General features: G+C 40.5%; 1 protein-coding gene and 1 long non-coding RNA gene across 4 annotated transcripts in view; one reads left to right on the top strand and one right to left on the bottom strand.

The window, feature by feature from the left end:
* Positions 1-22,576, top strand: part of LOC150066707 (uncharacterized) — a 507,115-nt gene that overhangs the window by 455,598 nt on the left and 28,941 nt on the right. The window lies entirely within an intron of this gene.
* Positions 851-22,576, bottom strand: part of Pdzrn4 (PDZ domain containing ring finger 4) — a 327,296-nt gene continuing 305,570 nt past the window's right edge. For both annotated transcript variants that reach the window (XM_090324214.1, XM_090324222.1), the window contains 5 exons: positions 20,056-20,154; positions 17,549-17,611; positions 11,606-11,707; positions 7,367-7,483; positions 851-3,089 (listed from right to left, as the gene is read on the bottom strand). In XM_090324214.1, coding sequence (XP_090180340.1) covers positions 1,632-3,089; positions 7,367-7,483; positions 11,606-11,707; positions 17,549-17,611; positions 20,056-20,154 — 1,839 coding nt within the window. In that variant the 3' untranslated portion in view covers positions 851-1,631. The remainder of the gene's footprint in view (positions 3,090-7,366; positions 7,484-11,605; positions 11,708-17,548; positions 17,612-20,055; positions 20,155-22,576) is intronic.

Below are 22,576 nucleotides of genomic sequence, written 5' to 3'. Positions count from 1 at the left end.
ATTCAACTCAACAGGTTGTTTTGACTTAATGAGCACACATCTGAATATTTCCAAACTTCCTTTTCTGTATGAAAACCTATGGTGACTTCGTTAACTCTGACTTTGGGGCCTCAGTGTTACCTGCAAGTGTCTCCACAAGTCTGACTCCCTCGCCCATTAATCCTTCTTAGGTCTGAGTCATTTTGGTTCCTCAGTAGCATGACCATTACCACTGAAGACAGAATACACTATTTTTCTCCTTGGATTGACAGCATGTCCTACACTTCCTGTATAGCGTGCTCACGTGCTATTAGTCTTTTCGAACAGTGTTTAGATGACATGAGCTTTTCTCAAATCTTTGCCAAATAAGGTTAGTCATATTGTTTGACTTGAGCCTTTGTGTCCCCCACCTCTCTCTGTGATTCTCTGATCTTTTTGGTATTGTTTTTCTTATTGGCCTGAGTTTCCAATCTTTTTGCTTTATTGAGCAGCTTTCCCAGAGAGGAAAAGAATCAAATTCTAAAATACAGTAATAAACAAAGGCTATTGAAACTATCATTCTAATATTAACCTTCGTTTGTACTATAACTCACAGGGTAGGCAAGGACTCTAGTACTAGGATTTGAATTCACGGGCCTGGGCATTGTCTGTTAGTTTTTTCACTCAAGGTTGGTGCTCTACCACGTAAATACTAGACGTTAAACTGATCCTTGCCATGGTTCGTTAAACTTTACTTGGCTTCCCTTTACATAAATGACAAGTACAGGGAGAATGAACTAATGCTTTTTGGATGCTTATATGCATCTGCTGAACACCACACATATGATCGCACTTAGTTCTAATGCAAAATGTGACACAATGACCTATAGGACATGATTCAAGACAGCTTTATTGGAAAAAAAAACACCATGGTAGAGGGTAGGCACAGTTTATAATTCACAGCTAGGAGTCCTCTAAATAATATACATGTAACGGATCTGTATCTGTTTACTATCCTGAACAGTGAAAACACTCCTTGGTAACTTTTAAGAATAACCAATAATTTATTTTCTTGTCACAGTTACCACAATTGTCTAGCTACATGACCAATGTCACTACAAATCACAGGAAGATTGTCCACCTATACGTCACAGAGACAAAAGACAACGGCCATTTCTGTGTTAAATGTACAACACCGTGTTAAAGAGAGGTGTTTTTTATGTGTAAGATGGGATGTGGCATGTGATTCATTACCAGGTTGATTTAGCATATGTTATGCCAAGAAGCAAGAGTAGAAATGTTTTGGCATTGTTATTATTAAAATAGAAAATAAGTAAACTAGAGAAATAAATCCAGATTTTTAACTTACAATAGATACATCAAAGTAGGAAATTATCTCCTCCATATTTTTGCTCCAAGTTTTTTGTATCCTTTTTAATATATATATATATACGTATAAACAGTTCATATTAATATATCGCACGTTCAGGGAAGATCTCAGCCAAAAAAGATCCCAGTCAGTATATGAAAAAACCAAAAGGGGAAAAAATTTTACCAAGTTATTTTGCTTACAAAACATTTTTAAAAGAGTCCCAAACAATCTCTGGAAAGCCACTTTGAAGGAGGCCATTGTGCGGGTACCGCGGGCGTGAAGGCCTGGGGAGGGTCCTCGGTCATACGGTGGTGACGGACAGGAAGGCGTTGTGCACCCGTGTGCCGTCGGGAGACTTGGCCCCGTGGGTCATCAGTTCTTGGATGGTCATCCAGTTGTCGAGGATCTTCTTGTTCCTCCTCCTCATCATCTTCTTGTGGCTCAGCTCCAGGATGCTGGGCTCCCTGCGGCTCTCGCTGCCACTCTGTGGGCTCTCCCGGAGGCACTCGAGCCGGCTGCGCAGCATGAACTCGCGGCGCCGCCTCTGCTCCTTGGCGCGCACCAGATGCTGCTTGCGTTCCTCCTTGCTCCAGTAGCGCCCCATCTTCATCTCGCTCATGGTGTCGTCATCCGTGGTCATGCCACTGCGCTCCTCCTTGATCTTTAAGGCACGTTCTTTCAGGAGCCGGTCCCGCACGGGCCTCTTGGTGATGTAGCGGGTGCCGTCGCTCCGGATCTTGACCTTCCACTCCATCTTAGGCGCAGGGCCCCGGGGCGGGTCCTTGCCAGTGGTCAGCAGGCTGAGCTGGCTTTGCGCATACTCCACGGCCGAGCGCTGCTGCACCAGCTGCATGTAGCTCTGGTAGTGGCGGGCATGGGCCGGGATGTCGGCGCACCTGTAGGGCGAGCTGTGGTATGGGGACAAGTAGGGGATGGGCTCGCCGGGTGTGGGCTCCGGCTCGGGCAGCGTCTCCCCGCTAGCACAGATGCGGGCGGCAGCCGTGGCTTCCGGGGCCCCGGGCCCTGTGCTCCGCAGGTGCAAGTTCTTCCTGTTGCCCAGGTGGACAGCCCTCGGGAGGGAGCTGTCCGGGGAGCGGTCCACGGTGAGCGGCGTGCTCCGGCAGCTCTCGGCCGTGTTGTAGGCGCTCGAGCTATCCTTGTCCGACTTCTCCGGGTTCTCCAGGATGTCATCCAGGCTGGTGGTGTAACTGCGGAGGCCTCCGTCGGGCGGTGCCCAGCCATCGGCCCGGCGCTCCGTGCTGGCGCGCAGCCGGTGTGCCTCCATGATGTTCTGGCACTCGAGCTCGATGCTGCGCAGCTCCTCGTTGAGCAGCTGCAGCTCATGCTCCACGCCCCCGGGCTCGCCAGGGCGGCACTCTAGCCGCCTGCTGGAGTAGTACAGGTCGTACTCGCCATGGCTGCGGATCTTGCACTTAAGCTCCAACAGCTGCCGGAAGCGCTCGCACTCCTCCTCGGGCTCGCCCACGGCGTCCAAGTCCGCGCGCTCCCGGGACGCGCAGCCGTGCACACCCTGCAGCTCCGTGCTGGCCACCGTGTCCTGGCTGCGCCCCCGCGCACGTGCGCTCCTTGGTGGGGAGGCGTCCTGGGCGTCCTCGGCCACAGGCTCCGGCTCCGGCTCCGAGCTCTCCTCGTTCCGCAGGCTCTCGTCCGTGCGGCCCACTCCGCTGTCCTTCTCGTGGTTGTTGGAGGAAGACGTCGCCGTGTCCGTGGTGCCTTCTTCCTCCTCTTGCTTTTTTGGCTGAGGGCACAAAGGACAGTGATTATTTTGTCTCAATGGCTGTTGGAAACTTGCTTCAAAAACCATGCTTTGTGTAGTTGGTTTGCACTCGTATGACTAGAACAGTCAGCCCTGTTGCGGTGGTTTGAGAAGCGGGTGGAGATGGAGGGGGTGAGTATGCATGTGTGGACATGCCATAAGCCCTACTTGTACAGCTAATGTGTATGCTAACAGAAACATTGTAAAGAAGGAATCAAAAGCAACTCAGTGCTTTCTGGAAGAATTACAGTTCTTAGAAAGCTGTTCTAATTTCAGTGTGCATAGCCGTTTTAGAAGTGAAGATATCAAACCAATAAAATAAAGACAGAAAGTTCCCTGAATCAGGATGGTTATATGATATATGGGTATGAATAAGACAAGATTCCTCTAAATGCACGATTCTTATTTGGGAAACTAAGGGAAAGTCCTGTAAAGGAAGTGACAGAACTTCAGAGGTGAGCAGTAAGACAAACTACATGGTCCTTGTTCATACACAATCTTGAGTTCAGAAGTCACAATCCCCTAGTTGTGATGTTTTGTTTTTCCAACAATATTCGAAGGAAGTATTGTTGACTCAGTAACAAGTAACAACAGTCCACTCAGTAGTACTAAGTGACAGGATGGGGTAAACATCCTGCACTGGAACTCTAATCCTTTCTGTGGGCAAGGACACTTCCCCCAGGTTTAGGTTATGGGTGCCAGGGCTGGAGGGTGTGGCAGCTCTGACTCCCAGCCTGCACTGCTGTTGTATTCCTATGTATGCTTGACCTTAGTTTTGAGAAGCATAGTTTGGAAATTAACAGCCATGAAATAATTTAAGGCTGAGATCGAGTCTATTTCACCTGTAGTAGGCTAAAGCCTGAACACACTGGGGCATAAATTCCTTAGGAAGCACTCTAGGAAAAGCTTCCATGCGTGATTCTCATGATTTGGGATGGCTTTAACAGGAGTGGGCAGGAGCACAAGGAGGTATAGGCTATCTGGTCACGAGCTCAAAATCAACTGCACAGAACAGACATCTCTCCCCCAAGGAAACCTGTGACCCATGGACAGGCAATCCAAGCAGTCAGCCAGCAACTTCCTCCTCTCCTTAATCCATAAGGGGGAGCTCTATCATTGCTCCTAGCCCCTTTGCTGGCTGACCATTCAATACAAATTTAATTTAGAACTTATTTTGCAAAGATCTGATGTTGCAATATTGGCTCCTATGCATGCTCAATAGTAATCTGTTGCTCAGTAACATTGGTTAAAAATTGTATTTTTATTGAAAATTTGGATAATACGGATTGCTGGACCTGGGCATAGGGTAAAAAATACATGTCCTGCTGGGGTACCAGTGGCCACAGATGTACTCAGGAAGCTGAGGATTGAAGATCATGGTCGGAAGCCATCCCAGATAGGGAAGTTTCTTGAGACTCTTATCTCCAATTGATAACAAAAAATCAGAAATGGAGCTGTGGTTCAAGTAGTAGAGCACTAGCCTTGAGCAAGAGAAGCTCAGAGAAAGCATTGAGGCCCTGATTTCAAGCCCCAGGACTGGAGGAAAAAGTCCTTAGCTGCTATAGATCTCTTCCAGTTGCAATCTTAGCTACTTGGGAGGATGAGAGCAGAAGGACTGATTTGAGGCCAGTCTAGACATACACACACAGACCTCTCCTCAAGCAGTAGCTGGATGTACCTGTAGTCTCAGCTATGTGAGAAGCTGAGATTGGGAGGAACATGGTACTAGCCCAGCATGGGCAGAAGTCTGTGAGACTCCATCTCATGGAAAGAAGCCAGCAATACTGGCATGTATTTGTCATTCTAAAATTGAAATCCTGAATAGGTAGGCCACAGTCTAGAATCAAGCCTGGGGAAGCAGTGAGACTTTATCTCAGAAATAACCAGCACAAAAGGGTTAGGGCCATGGCTCAAATGGTAGAGCACCTTTGTAACAAGCATGAGATCCTGAGTTTATCACAAAAATAAGTTTTTGAAATACACACACAGACAAAGGTGGTATATGTCCGTATGTACATAATTTATAATTCTATTCCTTGGCTTTTGGTACAGGACAATCTACCTTATCTCATTAGTTGCTTATGTACTTTGTGGTAAATATAGTAAAATCATTTTGTCTTCTGTAATACACCCTATAATATACCTTGAAGTTTTGGATTACTTACTTCTTGATATATATGTCCTTCCTTTAAAGATTAAACTACATACTGAAATATAATTAGGCCAGTTGGTGCTAAAGAAGGGTGGAATTGGTAATAAAAGTTACTCTAAAATTAAGATCTCTCAATAGATAGTTGGTTTCATTTCGTATAAGTAATAGAATTATCTTTTTGAGATTTTTCTTATTTGTTATTATTTCAAATGTATTGATAACTAGCTAAGTCATACTTCTGACTCCAACTACAAGCTAACAGTATGAAACATGAGGTCTGTGTACTGTGCCTCACATGTATAATCCCTCAATGCTGTTACTGATGCTGGGCATATGAGTTTATAGATCGTTAATTATAATATTTTCTTCTGTCTTGCAATGAATTATAACACCATCTGTAGGTTCCACAAGGCTAGTATTTTTACTTTATAACCAGTTGAAAAGCTAAAAATCAGCTATGAAAAATGCAAAGAAGATCTTAGCAGCAGCCATAGGACCAAAGACAGTACACAGAAAGTGAAATTTCTGGTAAGCAAGGATAAATACACATATGTGAATGCTTATTTAAGTTTGTGTATGTGAATCTGTAATGAGTCTTGAACTCAGGGCCTCACATTCAAGGCTAGTAATCTACCATGAGAGCCATACCACTTCCAGCCTTTTCCTATTAACAGGACATCAAAGGACCTTCCTGCTTGGGCTGGTTTTAAATGCACGTCCTCAGATCTTAGCCTCTTGAGTAGCTAGAATTATACTTGGATTGATTAGATTTTTAAATATAATTGACAATCTTTTATTATTGGTCTGTAAAAATAGTTTCATTCAACCTTGAATTCCTGATTTCTAATGTAATGCTGTATCATTTATCTTTTCTCCATGCAATTTTTATAGAGACAGGCTATGGTTACCAAGATATTTCTAATGTATTGTTTAGTAGGGCAATTATCGTTTTCCTGTCTCATGGTGAAGAACAGTTTCCACACAATAAGAATATAACGTCGGGGACACCTGACATTTGTATTATACCTGACGAGTGGGTAGCACTTGACACCATATCACTTCACCTAGACAGGAATCCTCTCTAACTTCTTCATTTCAACATTTCAACATCTTCTGTCAACTCTGCATCAGATCATATTTTGTAACTGAGGGAGAGAAAGCCTGAAGCAAAGACTTTTTTGCTTGTAACCAGGAACTTCTGCCCCCCCAAAATCTCTATTTGTGGCCACTTGTTGAAGTCATACATAAAAATATCTGTCCCATTTGTATTGAAAAGCAGTCACCGTACTAGCCCAAGAACACGTTGCTCAACTGACACATGCATGGCTGTATTGACACTGTTGCTGGAAATCTGATGACTTATTTCATCTATGGACATATGTTCACAAACACATTTTTATGAGATGCTAACACATTAACAAATATTACTTATTCAGCTTGAATAAGTGATCAACAGGAGTTTATTGTTTTAAAGAAACAATCTTTTAGGTTATATTGGAGAATGAACATTGAGCTTATGATGATAAATGAGTAAAATGAGTGATATGACTCACATTTAATCTGTGACAAGGGGTTAGGAGCATGGCCTAGTGGTAGAGTGCTTGCCTAGCATGCAAGAAGCCCTGTGTTCTATTTCTTAGTACCACATACATAGGAGAAGCAAGCCAGTCTTGGCATACACCCACACAAATCAGTGGTTTAAGTCATGTCATCCTTTAGTCATAGCTTAAATATTCAAAAGATACATGAATATCCTAAAGTTTAAAAGCGTATATTGAGTTATGATAGTGTGTCTAATTAGCATATTGATGAGCCTAGTTAGCATATTAATACACCCACATATATTTTTACAATTACATTTCTAGCATTAGTTTGAAGCAGTACCTGTTAACAGTCCGTAAGCTTCCTGAGCTGAAGAAATGCTTAATAGGGAAAAAAAAGTACATTTTCTTTGCTTCATTTGAGATGACATGTACTCTAGAGAATTCCCATTACAGAGATGTTTCATCAAACCCTTTGATTCTTGCTTTCCTCCCCATTTCTGGTTCCATATTAAGAAAAGAACTAGCAACATTTCAAATGATGTAGTTGAAATTGTTGGCCCTACCTGCTCCACCTCTTTGGAAGTAGGCTGCGTTGTTTCATTACGCTGTTCTTCCAGCATCTCCAAGTTTAACTCCTCGAAGAATTCATTCCTTTCATCTTCCAGCCAGCCTTCATCCAGCTGGAAAAGAATACATTAGTACTTTCTATTACGTTAGGAAGATCTCATGCTAAAGCAGGGGAAACTTAAATGGTGACGCCTCACCAGTTCCTTTTATCATAATGATTCTCTTCAGAATACCAGCCTCCTATAGCTCACCTCTCAGAAGAAAAGGGGGATATCAATAATAATTTTTTTAAAATGATTCCTACGCCTTTTATTCTTCCTTGAAACAGAGCTATGTATTTTGTATCATAACCAAATAAGATCTGCAGAGAACACTACTTTTTTAGAGTATATGAAAAGCACACTACAATCATCCCTCTGTGAAAAGAACTCCAGTGATAGGGCTGTGAGACAATTCCTAAGGAGGTGACACACAGGGTGCCTCTCACTCCTAGCTGATGGGCCCTCACCCTACTTCTTAAATTTTTTGTTAGATGGCTCTCAGGGCAATAGAGTACCTCCTTTCCACTAAAGAACACACAGACATTTTTGTCTATAAAAATAAATTGTAAATCATTTGTGTATGTATATGCATACTGGAGCTCTCACTTAAGCTGTTTCACTCAAGGCTGGTGTTCTATCACTTTAGCTACACCTCTACTTTCAGCTTTTTGTTTAACTGGAGAGAAAAGTTTCACAGGACATTTCCATCTAAGATAGCTTTAAACCACTCCCCTCAGATCTCAGCCTCTTGAGTAGCTAGGATTACAAGAATGAAGTACCAGTACCCAACTAAAGTATTCTTTGCGGGGGGGGGGGGGGGCGGGGAGGGGAGATATCTGGTTTCTTAGGTTGCTGGAGATTGAACCAAGAGAGCTTCATGCCTGGTAATAATCTTTACCACTGAACCACCACTACTGGGCCCACCATGTCTATTTTGGTTCTTTTTTTTTTTCAGGTTCAGTTACAAGGATAAAGACCAGAGCCACTGTGGCTGGCATTTGAAGGGTGGTAAAGTGGTATAGTCCCCTGCAGGGCTGGTGATCCATGTAGGTGCTAGATGCAAGTATTCTTGAAGGAATCTTATACAAATTGAACTGAACAAATCCCTTTTTCCTTCTCCATACAAACGGAAGTAAAAGCTGGTCATTACCTTGCTGATAGGATTGCCCGTGACAGTCAGTAGAGATAATTTGCCTCAAAGTAGATTTTTGGAGTTGGATTACGTAAATTAGCTGACTCTGCTTATTAAATGAATTGGATTATTGTCAAAGCTCTGCTTTTCTGTTACAAAGGAGCAGTAGCTTTCTAGTGAACAAAATGGACAATAGTTTGATTTTTTTAAGCAATAAATCAAACTGTGTGTACCAGCATACCCTTTAACTCTTACTTGCCTTTTTGCTCAAGATTACATTCTTGAATCCCTCTTAAGTGTCATAAAGCCACTACTGTAGACTCGAAAGGGAAGTATTTAATGCTAAGTCTCCTTTTGTCTAAACATAGCAAGGATTATTTTTAATATTGTTGTTTATGAGCATGTCAGAATACTGATGAGTACATGATGTAACATTGTCTTGTAAGGTTTCAGTGAGGGTTTGAGGGAGAAGAGAGATTCATTATTCCTTACAACTCTTCCTTACTGAGTTGCCAAGAGCAGTCAGTTCATGTCTGCATTGCTTCCTTCTGGGCTGGGAGGATACTACATAGGAAGAGGTGAGTATCTTGGCTCCCATTTTCCCTCTTCTCACCTAGAGGCTCATTCTCTATAGTGTGATTCTGGGAGACAAGCTATCCCTTATCAGAGTGGGGCTACAAGAACAAAGGACTGTCATTGCAACTCAGGATATGCTGTCAGCACCAAAATGGACCATGTGTGGGATTGCAGGAGGGGTGGGGAGAGGAAAAAGTGCCATCTTACAAAAATGCATGGCTCCAAGTCCCTACCAGAGCCTTCTCTGCCCTCAAGTCCTGAGGGGACTGGGACAGAAAAGCAATATCTTTAATGGTCTGAGGAAGAAAATAGGCAGGAAATGAAAGGAGGGTGACAGGGAGAGAAGGAAATGAGTTATTTAAAAATATTGCACAGATGTACAATATTGCCCCCAGCAACTCTATAGATCATTTCTAAGAATAAAAACACACTAGAAAAACCACACATGCACGAGTGCACATGCACGCGCATGCACACACACACACACACACACACACACACACACACACCCTTCCACACTGGCCCCGAATAAAATAGTCAAACATAAAATGAAATGAGGTAACATTGAATTTGATGGAAAAAACTAGGTGATGTACACACAAGGCTTCTGTTTTTTTTTTTTTTTTGCCTGTCCTGGGCTTGAGCTCAGGGCCTGAGCACTGTCCTTGGACTTTTCTCAAGGCTAGAGCTCTACCACTTGAGCCTCAGCACCACTTCCGGCTTTTTTCTATGTATGTGGTACCGAGGAATTGAACCCGGGTCTTCATGCATGCTAGGCAAGCACTTTAACCAGTAGGCCAAACTCCTGGCCCACACAAGGCTTCTGTTAGGGTCCTTTTGCATCTATTTATAGCCTATATTGAGGTGTGTTTTAAAAGTGTAGATGGTGTTTCTTTGTTGATTAAGATAATTGGGTTATCCCATGGCAGGTTAGCTGTTTTGAATTAAGGGGTGAGTTTAGCCCTGATTTCTGACAGGCAGAAGGACATCCTGGCATCAGGTAACTATCGCCTGTAGGAAGGGTCCTCATTTAAAAATTTACCCCAAAGTTCTGAAGTGCAAGCTAGATAATTCAGAATGCTACTGGTTCTGACAGGCATATGTCTTCTATCAGACATGATCAGGCATAGGCTTATGTCATTGTTTCCAGATTTCTTCTCATGGTATAATTATGGCTACTCAGTGATAAAGGTTGAGGACATGTTTTAGTTCTGAATGACTTTATTTTACAATTTCTCTACCAACACAGAGAAAGGGCAGAAAACCACCTATACAACAGAACCTGTACAATTGGTGTTGACTACCTCCCTCATTTTTATATTTCTCCACTGTGTATTTTTAGCGCCTTTTCCAAGAACTTGGAATCAAGAGAGAACTGGGTTTGCCAGGTTTCTGGGTAACTAGTATAATTTATATTTAAAAAAAATTCATTCATAACCTAGTCTAGTCATCCAGACCATCCGGGCTTCTTTGGGAGCATATGAGATCTCAGGTGTGTAACTGTACTCTGCTTCAGGCTATTGCAGGCTTTATGAGCACCATTTAGAATGGTCAAAGGCATAAAGGAAATATATGCGGAAAGGGTGATCTTTTATAACCACTATATTCAAGTCAGGCCTCAGTGTGACACTGAAATACACTTACTCAATGTAATTTATAGGTGCTATGTAGTTACTGAGTCTGAAAAATATCAGATCAATAACCTAGGAGACAAATGGTGACATAACTAACTTCACTCAAACTACTAACAGATGGATGGAAGGGTGACAGAATGATGTCCCTCCTCTGTTGGGGGAAGAGAATTACATAGGAAGTAAAAGAAAAATCTCTAGTACTTTCCTTTCTCTCCTATATAGTCCTAACATCTTCCTCTGTAAATGAATTTTTTAAAAAATTCTGTTAGATGTCAAATTTTTAGCCCCCAAAACCCCAAAACTACATAAATGGAACTCACCCTATACTACATTAAAATTATGGTGGTAGGGAGAACAGGCTATTTTTTTTCCCTCAGATTCACCTTAACAATTAAATTTTAGTGGACTCCTCGAGGGAAGATTCACACAGAATTCAACTCCAAGTCACTAATGTATTTAATTAGGATGTTAGCTGCCATTGTAAGGGGGCACTGTCAGTCTTAAATGTGTTTTTGTGCCAGTACAATGATTTGAACCTAAGGGCCTTGTACTTTTGCTCTAGGCTAGTGTTCTACCACATGAACCATATCTTGATTTCTGACTTTGTGGTAGATGATTGGAGATAAGAGCTTCTAAGATGTGTCTGCCCAGGCTGGCTACACATTGCAATCCTTAGACCTCAGTCTCCTGAGTGGCTGGGCTTACAGGCGTGAGCCACCAGCACCTGCTTAGTTGTATTTGTGTATTTAGTTTTACAGAGATCCATGGTAGTGATTTGCATGTAGAAGTGTAGAGAATAAACACAAGCACATTCACAGCAGTTTACTATCAAGACTTTTGCTCTTTTCTGACCTGAATCTCTGGCCTGGCAACAAGTAGCACGATTCTCTTACAGTCCTCACTGGACAGCAGTGCCACAGCTTCCTCTCGATTCTGAATATCTTCGCCATTTATCTAGAAAGCAAACGAAAGTGGCACATTAGTTTCCATTTCCACAATGCTGCACACACAATAAATGGCAAATATCAGCTCATTTATGGTAAATGTATGGACACTGCACCTCACACAATGGGCTCATCTCTAGCCCCTTGTGTGGAAAGTGCCCTCACTCCATTACACGCTTACTGTAAGAGCCATATCGATCCCTGAAGGATGGCGGACATCCGAGGAAGCAGTTATGTTCATAAATGTCCAACCTGCGCCCTGGCAACATACATCTAGCAACACAATTAACCAGCCCCTGACAGGTGACGTTCATCTTTCTCCGCTCAGAGTAATGGAAGTGTCACTCTGAGATAATAGTGCCTGGGAAGCAGGACCAGCAGTGCCACAACTGAAATCCGTCACCCTGCATGCTTGCTGCGAGCCAATTAAAGAGCTGCAGCATTATCTCTCACCAGGCAGTGCTCCCAGGCCACGAAGATTGCATTCTCTTTCAATCATTTCCTGTTGGGGTGTGGGTCTGCCTCAGTTGCCCAAGTATCACTGAGGGTCTGTCTCCCAGGGCTTAGCGATCAAGGGGAAGAAAAGCTAATTGGAACACCCTCAAGCACACATCAGTTCCTTTCTAAAGCCCCAAAACTCATTCACTGCTTTAAAACTGAAGAAAATAACCTTTTGTTGTTGTTGTTTGTTTGTTTTTGGTAAAGGCAATTTTATTTTACTTTTAGTAAACTTTCATTACACAGAATTTGTATTTCACTTTTTACTTTGCTAAAATACTAAAAGTTGAATTGTTTAAGAAATGCTTGTAGGCTGGGAATGTGGCCTAGTGGTAGAGTGCTTGCCTAGCATGCATGAAGACCCAGGTTCAATTCCTTGGTACCGCATACATAGTAAAATAAAAAAAAAAAAGCCAGAAGTGATGCTGGGGCCGAAGTGGTAGAGCTTAGCTTTGAGAAAACCCAAGGACAGTGCTCAGGCCCTGAGTCCAAGCCCAGGACTGGCAAAAAGAAAAAAAGAAATGCTTGTAAAGGTTCCATTTAAAAATACACAGCTTCAAAATGCATTTATTCCTTGGATCATATCTTAAAAATTTTTATTGATTACTGGTATCCATGATAATGATTTTTGATATCTAGTATGTAGTCTACATAGGTAGCAAGAAATTTCAAGAGGGAAATTCTGCTGAAGATAACAATTTAATTGCCAGGCATGGTGGCTCATGCCTGTAATCAGCTACTCAGGAGGCTGAGATCTGAGGATCCTAGTTCAATGCTATCCCAGGCACTGAAGAATGTGAGATTCTTATCTCCAGTTTAACCACTAGAAAACTAGAAGTGGTGCTGTGACTCCAGGGAGAGGGTGGTAGCCTTGAGCTGAAGAGTTCAGGCACAGCGACCAGGCCCAGAGTTCAAGCCAAAAAAAAAGAAAAACTTTTTTGTTAAAAATTGTTAAAAGTATCTTTTTAAATTATTTAATTTCTTGGATATTGAATTGGATGAAAATATCGCTGCATTATCCCTGCTTTCAGTAATTTAATATCTTTCCATGAAGATTTCTGTGTAAAAGCATGAAGGAACCAACTATATTTTTTTCTCTCTGAGAGTCTGAGGTGTTGGATGGTGCCTAAGGACAAATGTAGTCACTGGATTATGAGCCCAAGGTCTCATTCTTGGGCCACAATGAAGGTTCCTTATTCCCAGAGTGTAACCATATGTAGTTAGGAAAGCAGACTATAATAGTGAAAAAAGTCAGAGTAGAGTTTTCTTCTCATCACCCTCCCATTTCTAATTTGAATATGTAAATAAAATTAAGTCAAGTTTTACAAGTTTCCTATTTCCTTTGTATTAAAAAACAACCCACGGCTGGGTGCCTGTAATCTCCGGAGTTCGAGGATTTTGGTTTAAAACCAGTATGATTGACTCTCCTATTAACTAGCAAAAACCTAGAAGTGAAACTGTGGTTTGTGTGTCAGAGCACCAGCCTCTTAGCAAAAAGCCAAGGGACTACATGAGGCTGAGTTCAAGTCCCAGTGATAGTGCAGAAAAGTCTGCATATAATACAGATCTATCATTTGAAGGTAGTTTCCAAAGCAGGTACTATGTTTTGTTTAAAGACTCGCATATAAATAGCTTAGTTTTTAAAAAGTCTCAATTTAGGCCTAATCTGCTGCACATATTTGAGAGGCTGTAGAGAGAAAGAGAATGGTGAAGGATAAACAAGAGGAAAAGTTGATGAGGAATAGGAATAGGAACTGATTCAATACATTTTTCTACTTAAATACACTAATTTTTAGCTTCCCTTGGTTACTGTTCCAGAAGCAGATGAACAATTGAAACTTCTTCGTTTTTAATTTTATCGTTGGGGTAATGTATAGAGAGGTTAGTTACATTTGTCAGGTAGTGGGTGCATTACTTCTCAAACACTAATACACCTCACATTTTTGTTTTTGTTTTTTTTTGCCTGTCCTAGGCGTAAGTTCAGAGCCTGAGCACTGTCCTTGGGCTTTCTCAAGGGTAGTAGAGCTCTACCACTTGAACCTTAGCACCACTTCTGGCTTTTTTTATGTGTGTGATACTGAGGAATCAAATCCAGGGCTTTGTGCATGCTAGGCAAGCATTCTACCACTAGGCCAAACTCCCGACCCCCCTTCTCAGGTTTTTGTCCCCCTTTCGCTTCCCCCATCTCCTCCCAATCATCTTGTTTTTCCCCTTTCCCTATGTCAAATAAACATATGTAAAATATACCAGGTAACAAAGTCAGATATACACAGTAACCATAAGAGGAATAAAAGAGAAAAGAAATTAACTGCACATAGTACATTAAGAACAGCAATCACAAAGATAAACCTCTTGTTTCCATATCCTACAGTTCATTTCATTTAGTCTCGTCCTATATTACGTAGGTTCCTATATTACATCAGTTTTGAGCTATTGTAATCCACTGCTAGGAGAGTCCTAGATGTGTACTAATTATTATAAATGAGGGAAACCATGGAGCCTATGTTCCTTGGGTCTGGCTTACTTCACTTAATAGGATTTTTTCCAAGTCTTTCCATTTCTTTACAAATGGGACAATGTCATTCTTTCTGATGGCAATATAGAATTCCATTGTGTATAAGCACCACATTTCTTGATCCATCTGGGTTGGTTCCATATTTTAGCTATGGTAAATAATGCTGCAATGAACAGTGTTGTGCTAGTAAGTTTAGTATGCCCTTGTTTCTGGACATTGGATAAATGGCAAGGAGTGAAATTGCTGGGTCATAGGGGAGCTCTATGTTTACATTTTTGAGGAATTTCAATTCTGCTTTCCAGAATGGTTGAAAGAGTTTACACTCCCAACATTGTAGTAGCAATCCTTTCTGGCTGCATCATCCCCAGCATCTGTTATTAGATTTCTTGAAATGGCCATTCTAACTGGAGTGAGGTGGAATCTCAGAGTTCTTTTAGTTTGCATTTCTTTTATGGCCAGAGATGTTGAGCATTTCATGTGTCTATAGGCCATTCTTATTTCCTCTTTGGAGTAGTCTCTAAGTCTTTAGCTTGCCTTTTAATGGGATGGTTGTTTCTTTGGAGATTTGTTTAGAGATTCAATTTTTTTAGCTGTAGATATATTTTAGATATGAGGCCCTTGTCTGTTGTATGGCTGGTGAAGATCTCCCATTCTGTGGGCTTTCTATTTAACTTGCTAGCTATGTCCTTTACAATACAGAAACTCAGAAGTTTAATACAATCCCATTTGTCTAAACTTTATTTAATTTCTGGTAAAGTTTTCAGGGTATCTGCTTTTACATCAAGGTCTTTGATCCATTTGGAATTAATTCTGGTGCAGGATCCAACTTTAGTTTTCTACAGGTTCTTAACAAATTTTGCCAGCACCATTTGCAATTGAAATTCTTACATTGAACTGTCTTGTAACTTCTTAGAATAGTAGGCAAAGAGGAAGATTAATTTCAGATATGTGTGTGTGTGTGTGTGTGTGTGTATCTTAATATGGACAGAAGGAAGGATAAAGTATAGAGATTTAGATATAGAAATAATAACAGAAATGAGAAACAGCTACTCCCAGGGAAGAAGAGGCCCCAGAAATGAAAGAGAAGTCACAGTCTTACTGTCACATTGATTGTATTCTGGCAGTTTTGTATGAAAAGTAATCCATAGGAACATAGTTTTTGATCCACATGACTTAAACTTGCTCACAAGAAATATGAGACCCTTAGAATCCCGAGGACAGCATGAATGTGGAGAAACCTAGCTTAGAAGTGCATTTCAGAGCGCTGTAACTTTGTGAATGATTTGCCAAGATTAATTCCTGGGAACAAATTGGATGCAAGTTCTTGGCCAGGTAGTAGAGACAGAACCACCAAGCCTTTGCAGAGCAAACACATGCACTAGAAATGCTCTCATGAAATTGGCTCATTGAGTTCTCTTCTGCATTATTTCCACTGTGTGTTTATGATCATCTAACAGGCTTTTGGTGTTTTACAAAAAGAAAAATTTAGCTGTACAATGAAGGCGGGATCATAAACATACTGTTAGAACATTACAATCACACTTGCTCCAGAGAGATTCATTTAAATCAAATGCAGCCAGGAAACCTCATGAATAAGAAGGAGAATCCTCTGCTGTTCCCACTCTCATCTCCATGGGAAAGGAGTCATTTATGGTCCATGCTGCTTGCCATTAGTCTGTGGGTGTAATTTCACCATCACTCTTGAGATACTTTTGTCTCTGACATGTAGAGACAGAATTGAATCCTAGGTGTTTTAATGTGATGTATTTATTCATTAAGTGTGACATATTCATCACAGAATATACAACCAGACAGAAAACAGCATTTTATCCATCCTGCTGTTGTCTCTTCAGTAAAGCAACTCTATTAAGGAATACTTTGCATTCCTGCAGGTCCTCTTTTTTTGCATATGTAGTTGCTTACAATACAGCCAAGTATTTGGAAGTGTCAGACATATAACATGCCAGTATGGAAACAGTCATTTTATTTCTATCCAACCATATCCTGTGAGAGTGGTTAGCTGAAAAGTGATGTACCATGTTGGGAGGAGGGGAGAAGTGACAGCTGGAGACAGTAAGGAAGCACTTTAAAAAACAGTAGAGTCCTTCCCTGTCTGAGCCCAGAAATATTCCAGGCCTTTCATGAAGTCATTGTGCATTTTCTTCTACAGCAACATTGGATCAGGATTGCTGGGTGTAACATGGCTCCAAGAACAGAAGTTTTTTTTTTTTCCATTCTATTTAGTTGGAAAGGTTAGCATACATTCAGATTTTTAAATTAAAAATTCAGTTATTTTGGGTCTTGTCTGGATGATATACTAAAATGGTAGCTTTTTGAGGGTGTGTGCTCACACTTGAGATTAAACTATGGGCCTCATGCTCTTGGCTGCTTTCACTCAAGGCTGATATTCTACCATTTGAGCCACAGTTCCACTTCCGGCTATTTGCTGGTAAATTGAAGTTGGGAATCACATGGACTTTCTTTTCCTGGCTGGCTTTGAACTGCAGTCCTTAGATGTTAGCCTCTGAGAAGCTAAGCACCTAGGCCCAGCTATTACCATTTTTTTAAAGATGCAAAAATGGGGTTGAGTTGAAAGGAGGTTAAGTTTGTGCAGAAAGACAAGGGTTGAGCTGGAAGGTACAGTCTTTGCAGTGAGATTACTTGACTTTATCAACCACCAATACATTCCTAAAAATTATTAGCAAATTTAATTCTTAGGAAATGGCACCATCTTTACTTTAAAAAGTTTCTAAATGATAGCTTGTTTTGTACATACATGATTAAAAAAAAACAATCCTGATTCCTATGGTCTGTCTAAAGTTGAACTGCACCACTTACTTGCAAAATACGATCCCCTTCTTGGATTCTCCCATCTTTGGCAGCAATGCTGTTGGGATCTACCTGTAATGGAGGAAACGTATTCAGTGGAGAAGAGGCAATATTCTCAAATATACTTAAGTAACAATTTTGTGCCAATCCAGGGGCTTGAACTCAAGACTCTGAATTTTTCTGTTCAAAGCTAGCATCCTACCACTTGGACCACAGCTCCACTTTTGGCATTTTGGTGGTTAATTGAAGGTAAGAGTCTCAGACTTTCCTTCCCTGGCTGGCTTCAAATGACAATCCTCAGATCTCACCTTCTTGAGTAGCAAGGACAATAGGTGCAAGCCACTGGCATCTGGCTTAAAAAATATATATTTTAAACCATGACCCAAAAGGTTTCCTATGGATTTACAACAGTATATGTTATGTTTTTGTCTGTCAAAATCATTAATTTTGAAAAGATTAACAAAGTGAACTAGAGCAGAACTTAGACCATTGTTTATCCTTTCTATTCTTTCCTTCCCCCCATCTTTATTGCTCAATGCCATGCCAATTATGATGCAAGGATGTCGTCACCTGGTATGAAGTTAATGCCAGGCTTTCTGAACCCAGGAAATCTGCTTTCTGCTAAGGTGATTCTTTAAAATCTTCCTCTAGTTGTCCCCCCAAATCATACTTACATTGTAGTTCCCTATTTATTAAAGGGACTTCTATCTTATGAGAATATTAATTTATAACTTTATAATCATGTGTATTGCTCAAGAAGTGCACATAAAACCCTGTTTGTATATGTTTCATTACTAGTCATTTCAGATGTAGGGAAAATTATGTTAATGATGAATTATTTTAGAATAGGTATGTGTTTCAAGTTCCTTTAAAAGACCTTTATCACCATCTTGATGGGTCAAACCTGAGTGATAGCTTTCTGTTTGCTAGGGTAATTCCATTAGGTTTCATGTGATATCTTCAGGCTTTTGTCCAAGCAAAGCATTTCAATGCAGATATTATTTTCTTACTAATAGAACCGTCTAGTAATAAGGGCTTAATTACATGTAAGAGGAATTAGGATAACATCCCAAGTATGTGTGCTTAGTTTCTGTGACTACTTCAAATCTATATGTCTCATCAACCCTCTGTGCTTTCTGATAAACTTCTAGTTATTATTTGGACAATTGTATCACATTCAAAATCATTTACAACACAAACTTTGTAGTCAGAATGATAAATTAAACTTGGGCCTTTTTAGTTCTGTTCATATTACAAGTAACTTTTTATGAGCTTAAAAAAATTACTTCCTCACCTTAATTAGAATTACAAATCTCTAGAAGTTTTTACTTTAGGAGTCAATATTATGACAAAGAATAGTAACATTTATGGAATGGTAACATTTTCTAAATGCATTAATTTTATGATCTCTTCCATATTTGAAACAGCTCTGTTAAAACAGGAAGATGTAGCAAAGCATGGTGGCTTACATTTATAATCTCAGAACTAAGACAGGAGAATTGATTGCAAGTTCATAGCTATTCTGGACTACATAACAACACCTTGTCTCAAAACACAAAAAAAATACACAGAAGTCAGCAAAAATATCAACAAGAAACAATATAACAATGTTTCTTGCTGAGAGATCCTTACGTAATGCTTTTAACATCAGTCATAAAAAGTTAGATCAGCATGGTAAAGCAACTAATACCTATTTTGTCTAACTCGTATACACATTTGCATGAGTTAGGCTATATGGGTATATATATGTGAGTATACATGAAACCATACTTGTGGAAATTATTTCTTAGATGATTGAACAAGACTCCCAAGATGCTGAATGAATAGTCTTTCAATGCAATTAATATAGCTGGATAATGGTTGCTTATACATGTAATCATAGCTATTCAGGAAACTAAGATCTGAGGATAGTGATTCAAAGCCAGTCTAAACAGAAAAGTCCCTGAGATTCCTCTTTCTGATTAATCAGCTAGAAGTGGAGGTGTAACTCAAATGGTAGAGTACCAAGCTTGAGTGAACATGCTAAGGGCCCTGAGTTCAAGCCCTGTACAGACACAGAAACAAAGCAAATAATACCAAAACAATGTCTCAGGCTTGTCATGTCCTAAAAGTAAACAACCTACAGACATAGATACTATTTGGAAGAGGAAGAGGTGATTACCATACAATAGCTTCTATTTTAAGCTAAGAGTATCTTAGGTCAACAGTATTTCCAAAGCTATTTATTGTTCACCTAAGATGGACTATAATAAAAGGACAATGTCTGCAGCTCAAACTTTGTTCACCTTTCTGCATTCTTATGGAAATATATTTAAATACAGACAAGGTTACCACTTTGTTTTCTTACTGAAGTTCTATGGTAAAGGGATCCCCATTGAGTGATGATTACATTACTTGAGCAGCATGTTTTGCTTTCCTAATTAAAAGTGGCAGAAATTGGAATGTGGCCATACATTAAAGCCTAGGAAGGATTTGTCTCACAGGCTTCCCTTCTTCTGTTTTGTGGCATTTCTTACCTCACTCACATAAATGCCTGTGTCCTCTTCATCATCTGTCCGATAACAGACTGTCAGGCCCAGCTTCTCCTGACTGCTAACACGACACAGCTCGACCTCCTGAGAACCACACATACACAGCATTTATCTCAGAGAGAAAGCCCACAGCACAGTGGGTGGAAAGTGGATAACTCCAGCATAGACCTTGGGTTAAATGACTACCAACATCTGAAATTAACTTATGACCAAAATCACTAGCATTTATCTACAATGTACATTTCACTATATTCAAATGAGTATTTGTAAACTTTCTCTATTTTCATTGTAAACTAGAAGGACACAAAACAACTTCAATTATGTATAAAGCATTGAGCTAGAATCAGATAATCTGAGTATGAAATATCTTGAAAAATCTTTATAAAAATATTGTCACTTAGTTTATCATTGAAAAAAAAGCTGGGCACGGTGGCTCATGCCTGTAATCTTAGCTACTCAGGAGGTTGAGATCTGAGGATCATGGTTCAAAGACAGCCCAGGCACTAAAATCTATGAGTCTCATCTCCAATTGACCCACAGCGCCACTTCTGCTTTTCTAATGATTAAGGGGTAGGGTGGTAGCTGTGAGCTGAAGAGCTCAGGGACAGCACCCAATCCCAGAGTTAAGCCCACAACTGACAAAAAGAAAAACTATAGTGTGGTGTTTTTTCCCCCATCGGTTTCTTCTTTTGAGTTTTCTTTTGAATATAATAATTGGCAAGAGTTTTGTGGAAATCCAGTCAAGACTATTTTCTGAAAAGAAATAGGTTCATCCAGGCCTAAAGAGAGGCATTCATAGCCACAGGGAACAAAGGCAATGATGCCAGACCCAGCCCTTAATCGAAAATAAAGTGTATTTCCTAAAATACGTATCTGGGAACTTGAAATACCAGACCTTAGACAGTGTGTACTAGGTCAGCTTCTGGCTTTAGATCACTATGATGACATCCACTTCAGCACAATCCACTTGTATATAGTGAAACTAGTGGTACTTTGAGAAGCAGGTGACTTCAGGATAAATCCCATTATTTTGAGCCCTCAGCACAGACTGATGTTCCAGTTATGGAGGGCTTGCTGCCTATTGAATAGCTCTAGTAAATGAGAAGATGCAGAAGAAGAAAGCATATTTACACTAGGGGTGAAGCATAGTACATTTTACTCCAGAATCTTCCACAATGTCAATACACACAAAGTGTTTTGTTGTTGTTGTTGTTGTTTTTTGTGGGTCATGGGGCTTGGACTCTGGGCCTGATCATTGTCCTTCAGCTCAAGGCTACTGCCATATCACCTTAGTCATGGTGCCATTTCTGGTTTTCTAGTGGTTAATTGGAGATAAGAGTCTCACAGTATTTAGTGCCTGGTCTGGCTTTGAACTGCAATCCTCAGATCTCAGCCTCTTGAGTAGCTAGTATTACAGGTGTGAGCCACCATGTCAGGCGTCAACACACCTTTTTGGGAAGTAGTAATCAAGAAGTCAGGTTGAAAAATAGGTGTGTATGCATGTGTACCAATGAAGTTAATTATACTATTTCGATCATCATAGAATTATTAATTTCCTCACAAGTTACGAATTTCTTAGGTTACTATTGTATTAGGAGTAGAGTTGTTTGGGAGGATAATTAGGTCATGAAATTTGAGTCCCTGATGCAATCCTTGTCCTTTACACAGTCTACTTTGTCCCTCATTCATGTGAGGACACATGGGACAGGCATCCTCTATGAGGAAGGGGGCTTTAGCAGACACTAGATCTGCTGGTGGCTTGATCCTTGGGCTCTGCAGTCTGTACTATAAGAAATGTCCCTGTGTTTATAAGCCAGCTGATATTATGACCATTTTGTTATAGCATCAAGAATGTGTTGAAACAAGGTACCCATTTAACTATCTAGGATCTGAAATAGTTAACGGTACTAAATAAAGAAAAATTCAACTTGAGGGGATGAGGTACACTGGAAAAGATAGGAGAGAGTGACATTGATCAAGACACATTTTCCACACATAACCTTTTTGTAGAACTACTTAAAATTTAAAGCTGTATTGAACTGAATTTTTTTTTGCCAGTCATAGGACTTGCACTCAGGGCCTGAGCACTGTCCTTGGGCTTTTTCCTCAAGGCTAATACTCTGCCACTTGAGCCACAGCACCATTTCTGGCCTTCTTCTATATATATGGTATTGAGGAATTGAACCCAGGTCTTCGTACATGCTAGGCAATCACTCTACCACTAGGCCAAACTCCCAGCCCTGAATTGAAATTTTTAAACAAGCTTTAGCTTAAAACAAGATCTTTTCCAGAACACTCAAATACCAGTCATTTATATTTTAGTGAAATTGCTGTTACTGGATAATAAGTATTTATTTTAATGCTGAGCTATAAACCATAGAGTAAATCCTACAGAGTATTTGCCATAACTCCAGTTGTTTCATAGCTAACAGCAAGTTCATCTAAAATAAAGTCCTCTATTCTGACACAGATGATGCAAGTGAGATATAAATTAGTGGAAATTTTT

Source organism: Megascapheus bottae, chromosome 2, assembly GCF_031878675.1.
Source record: "Megascapheus bottae isolate mThoBot1 chromosome 2, mThoBot2.hap1, whole genome shotgun sequence".
NCBI lineage: Eukaryota > Metazoa > Chordata > Mammalia > Rodentia > Geomyidae > Megascapheus > Megascapheus bottae.
This window is presented reverse-complemented; position numbering and strand designations above follow the sequence as displayed.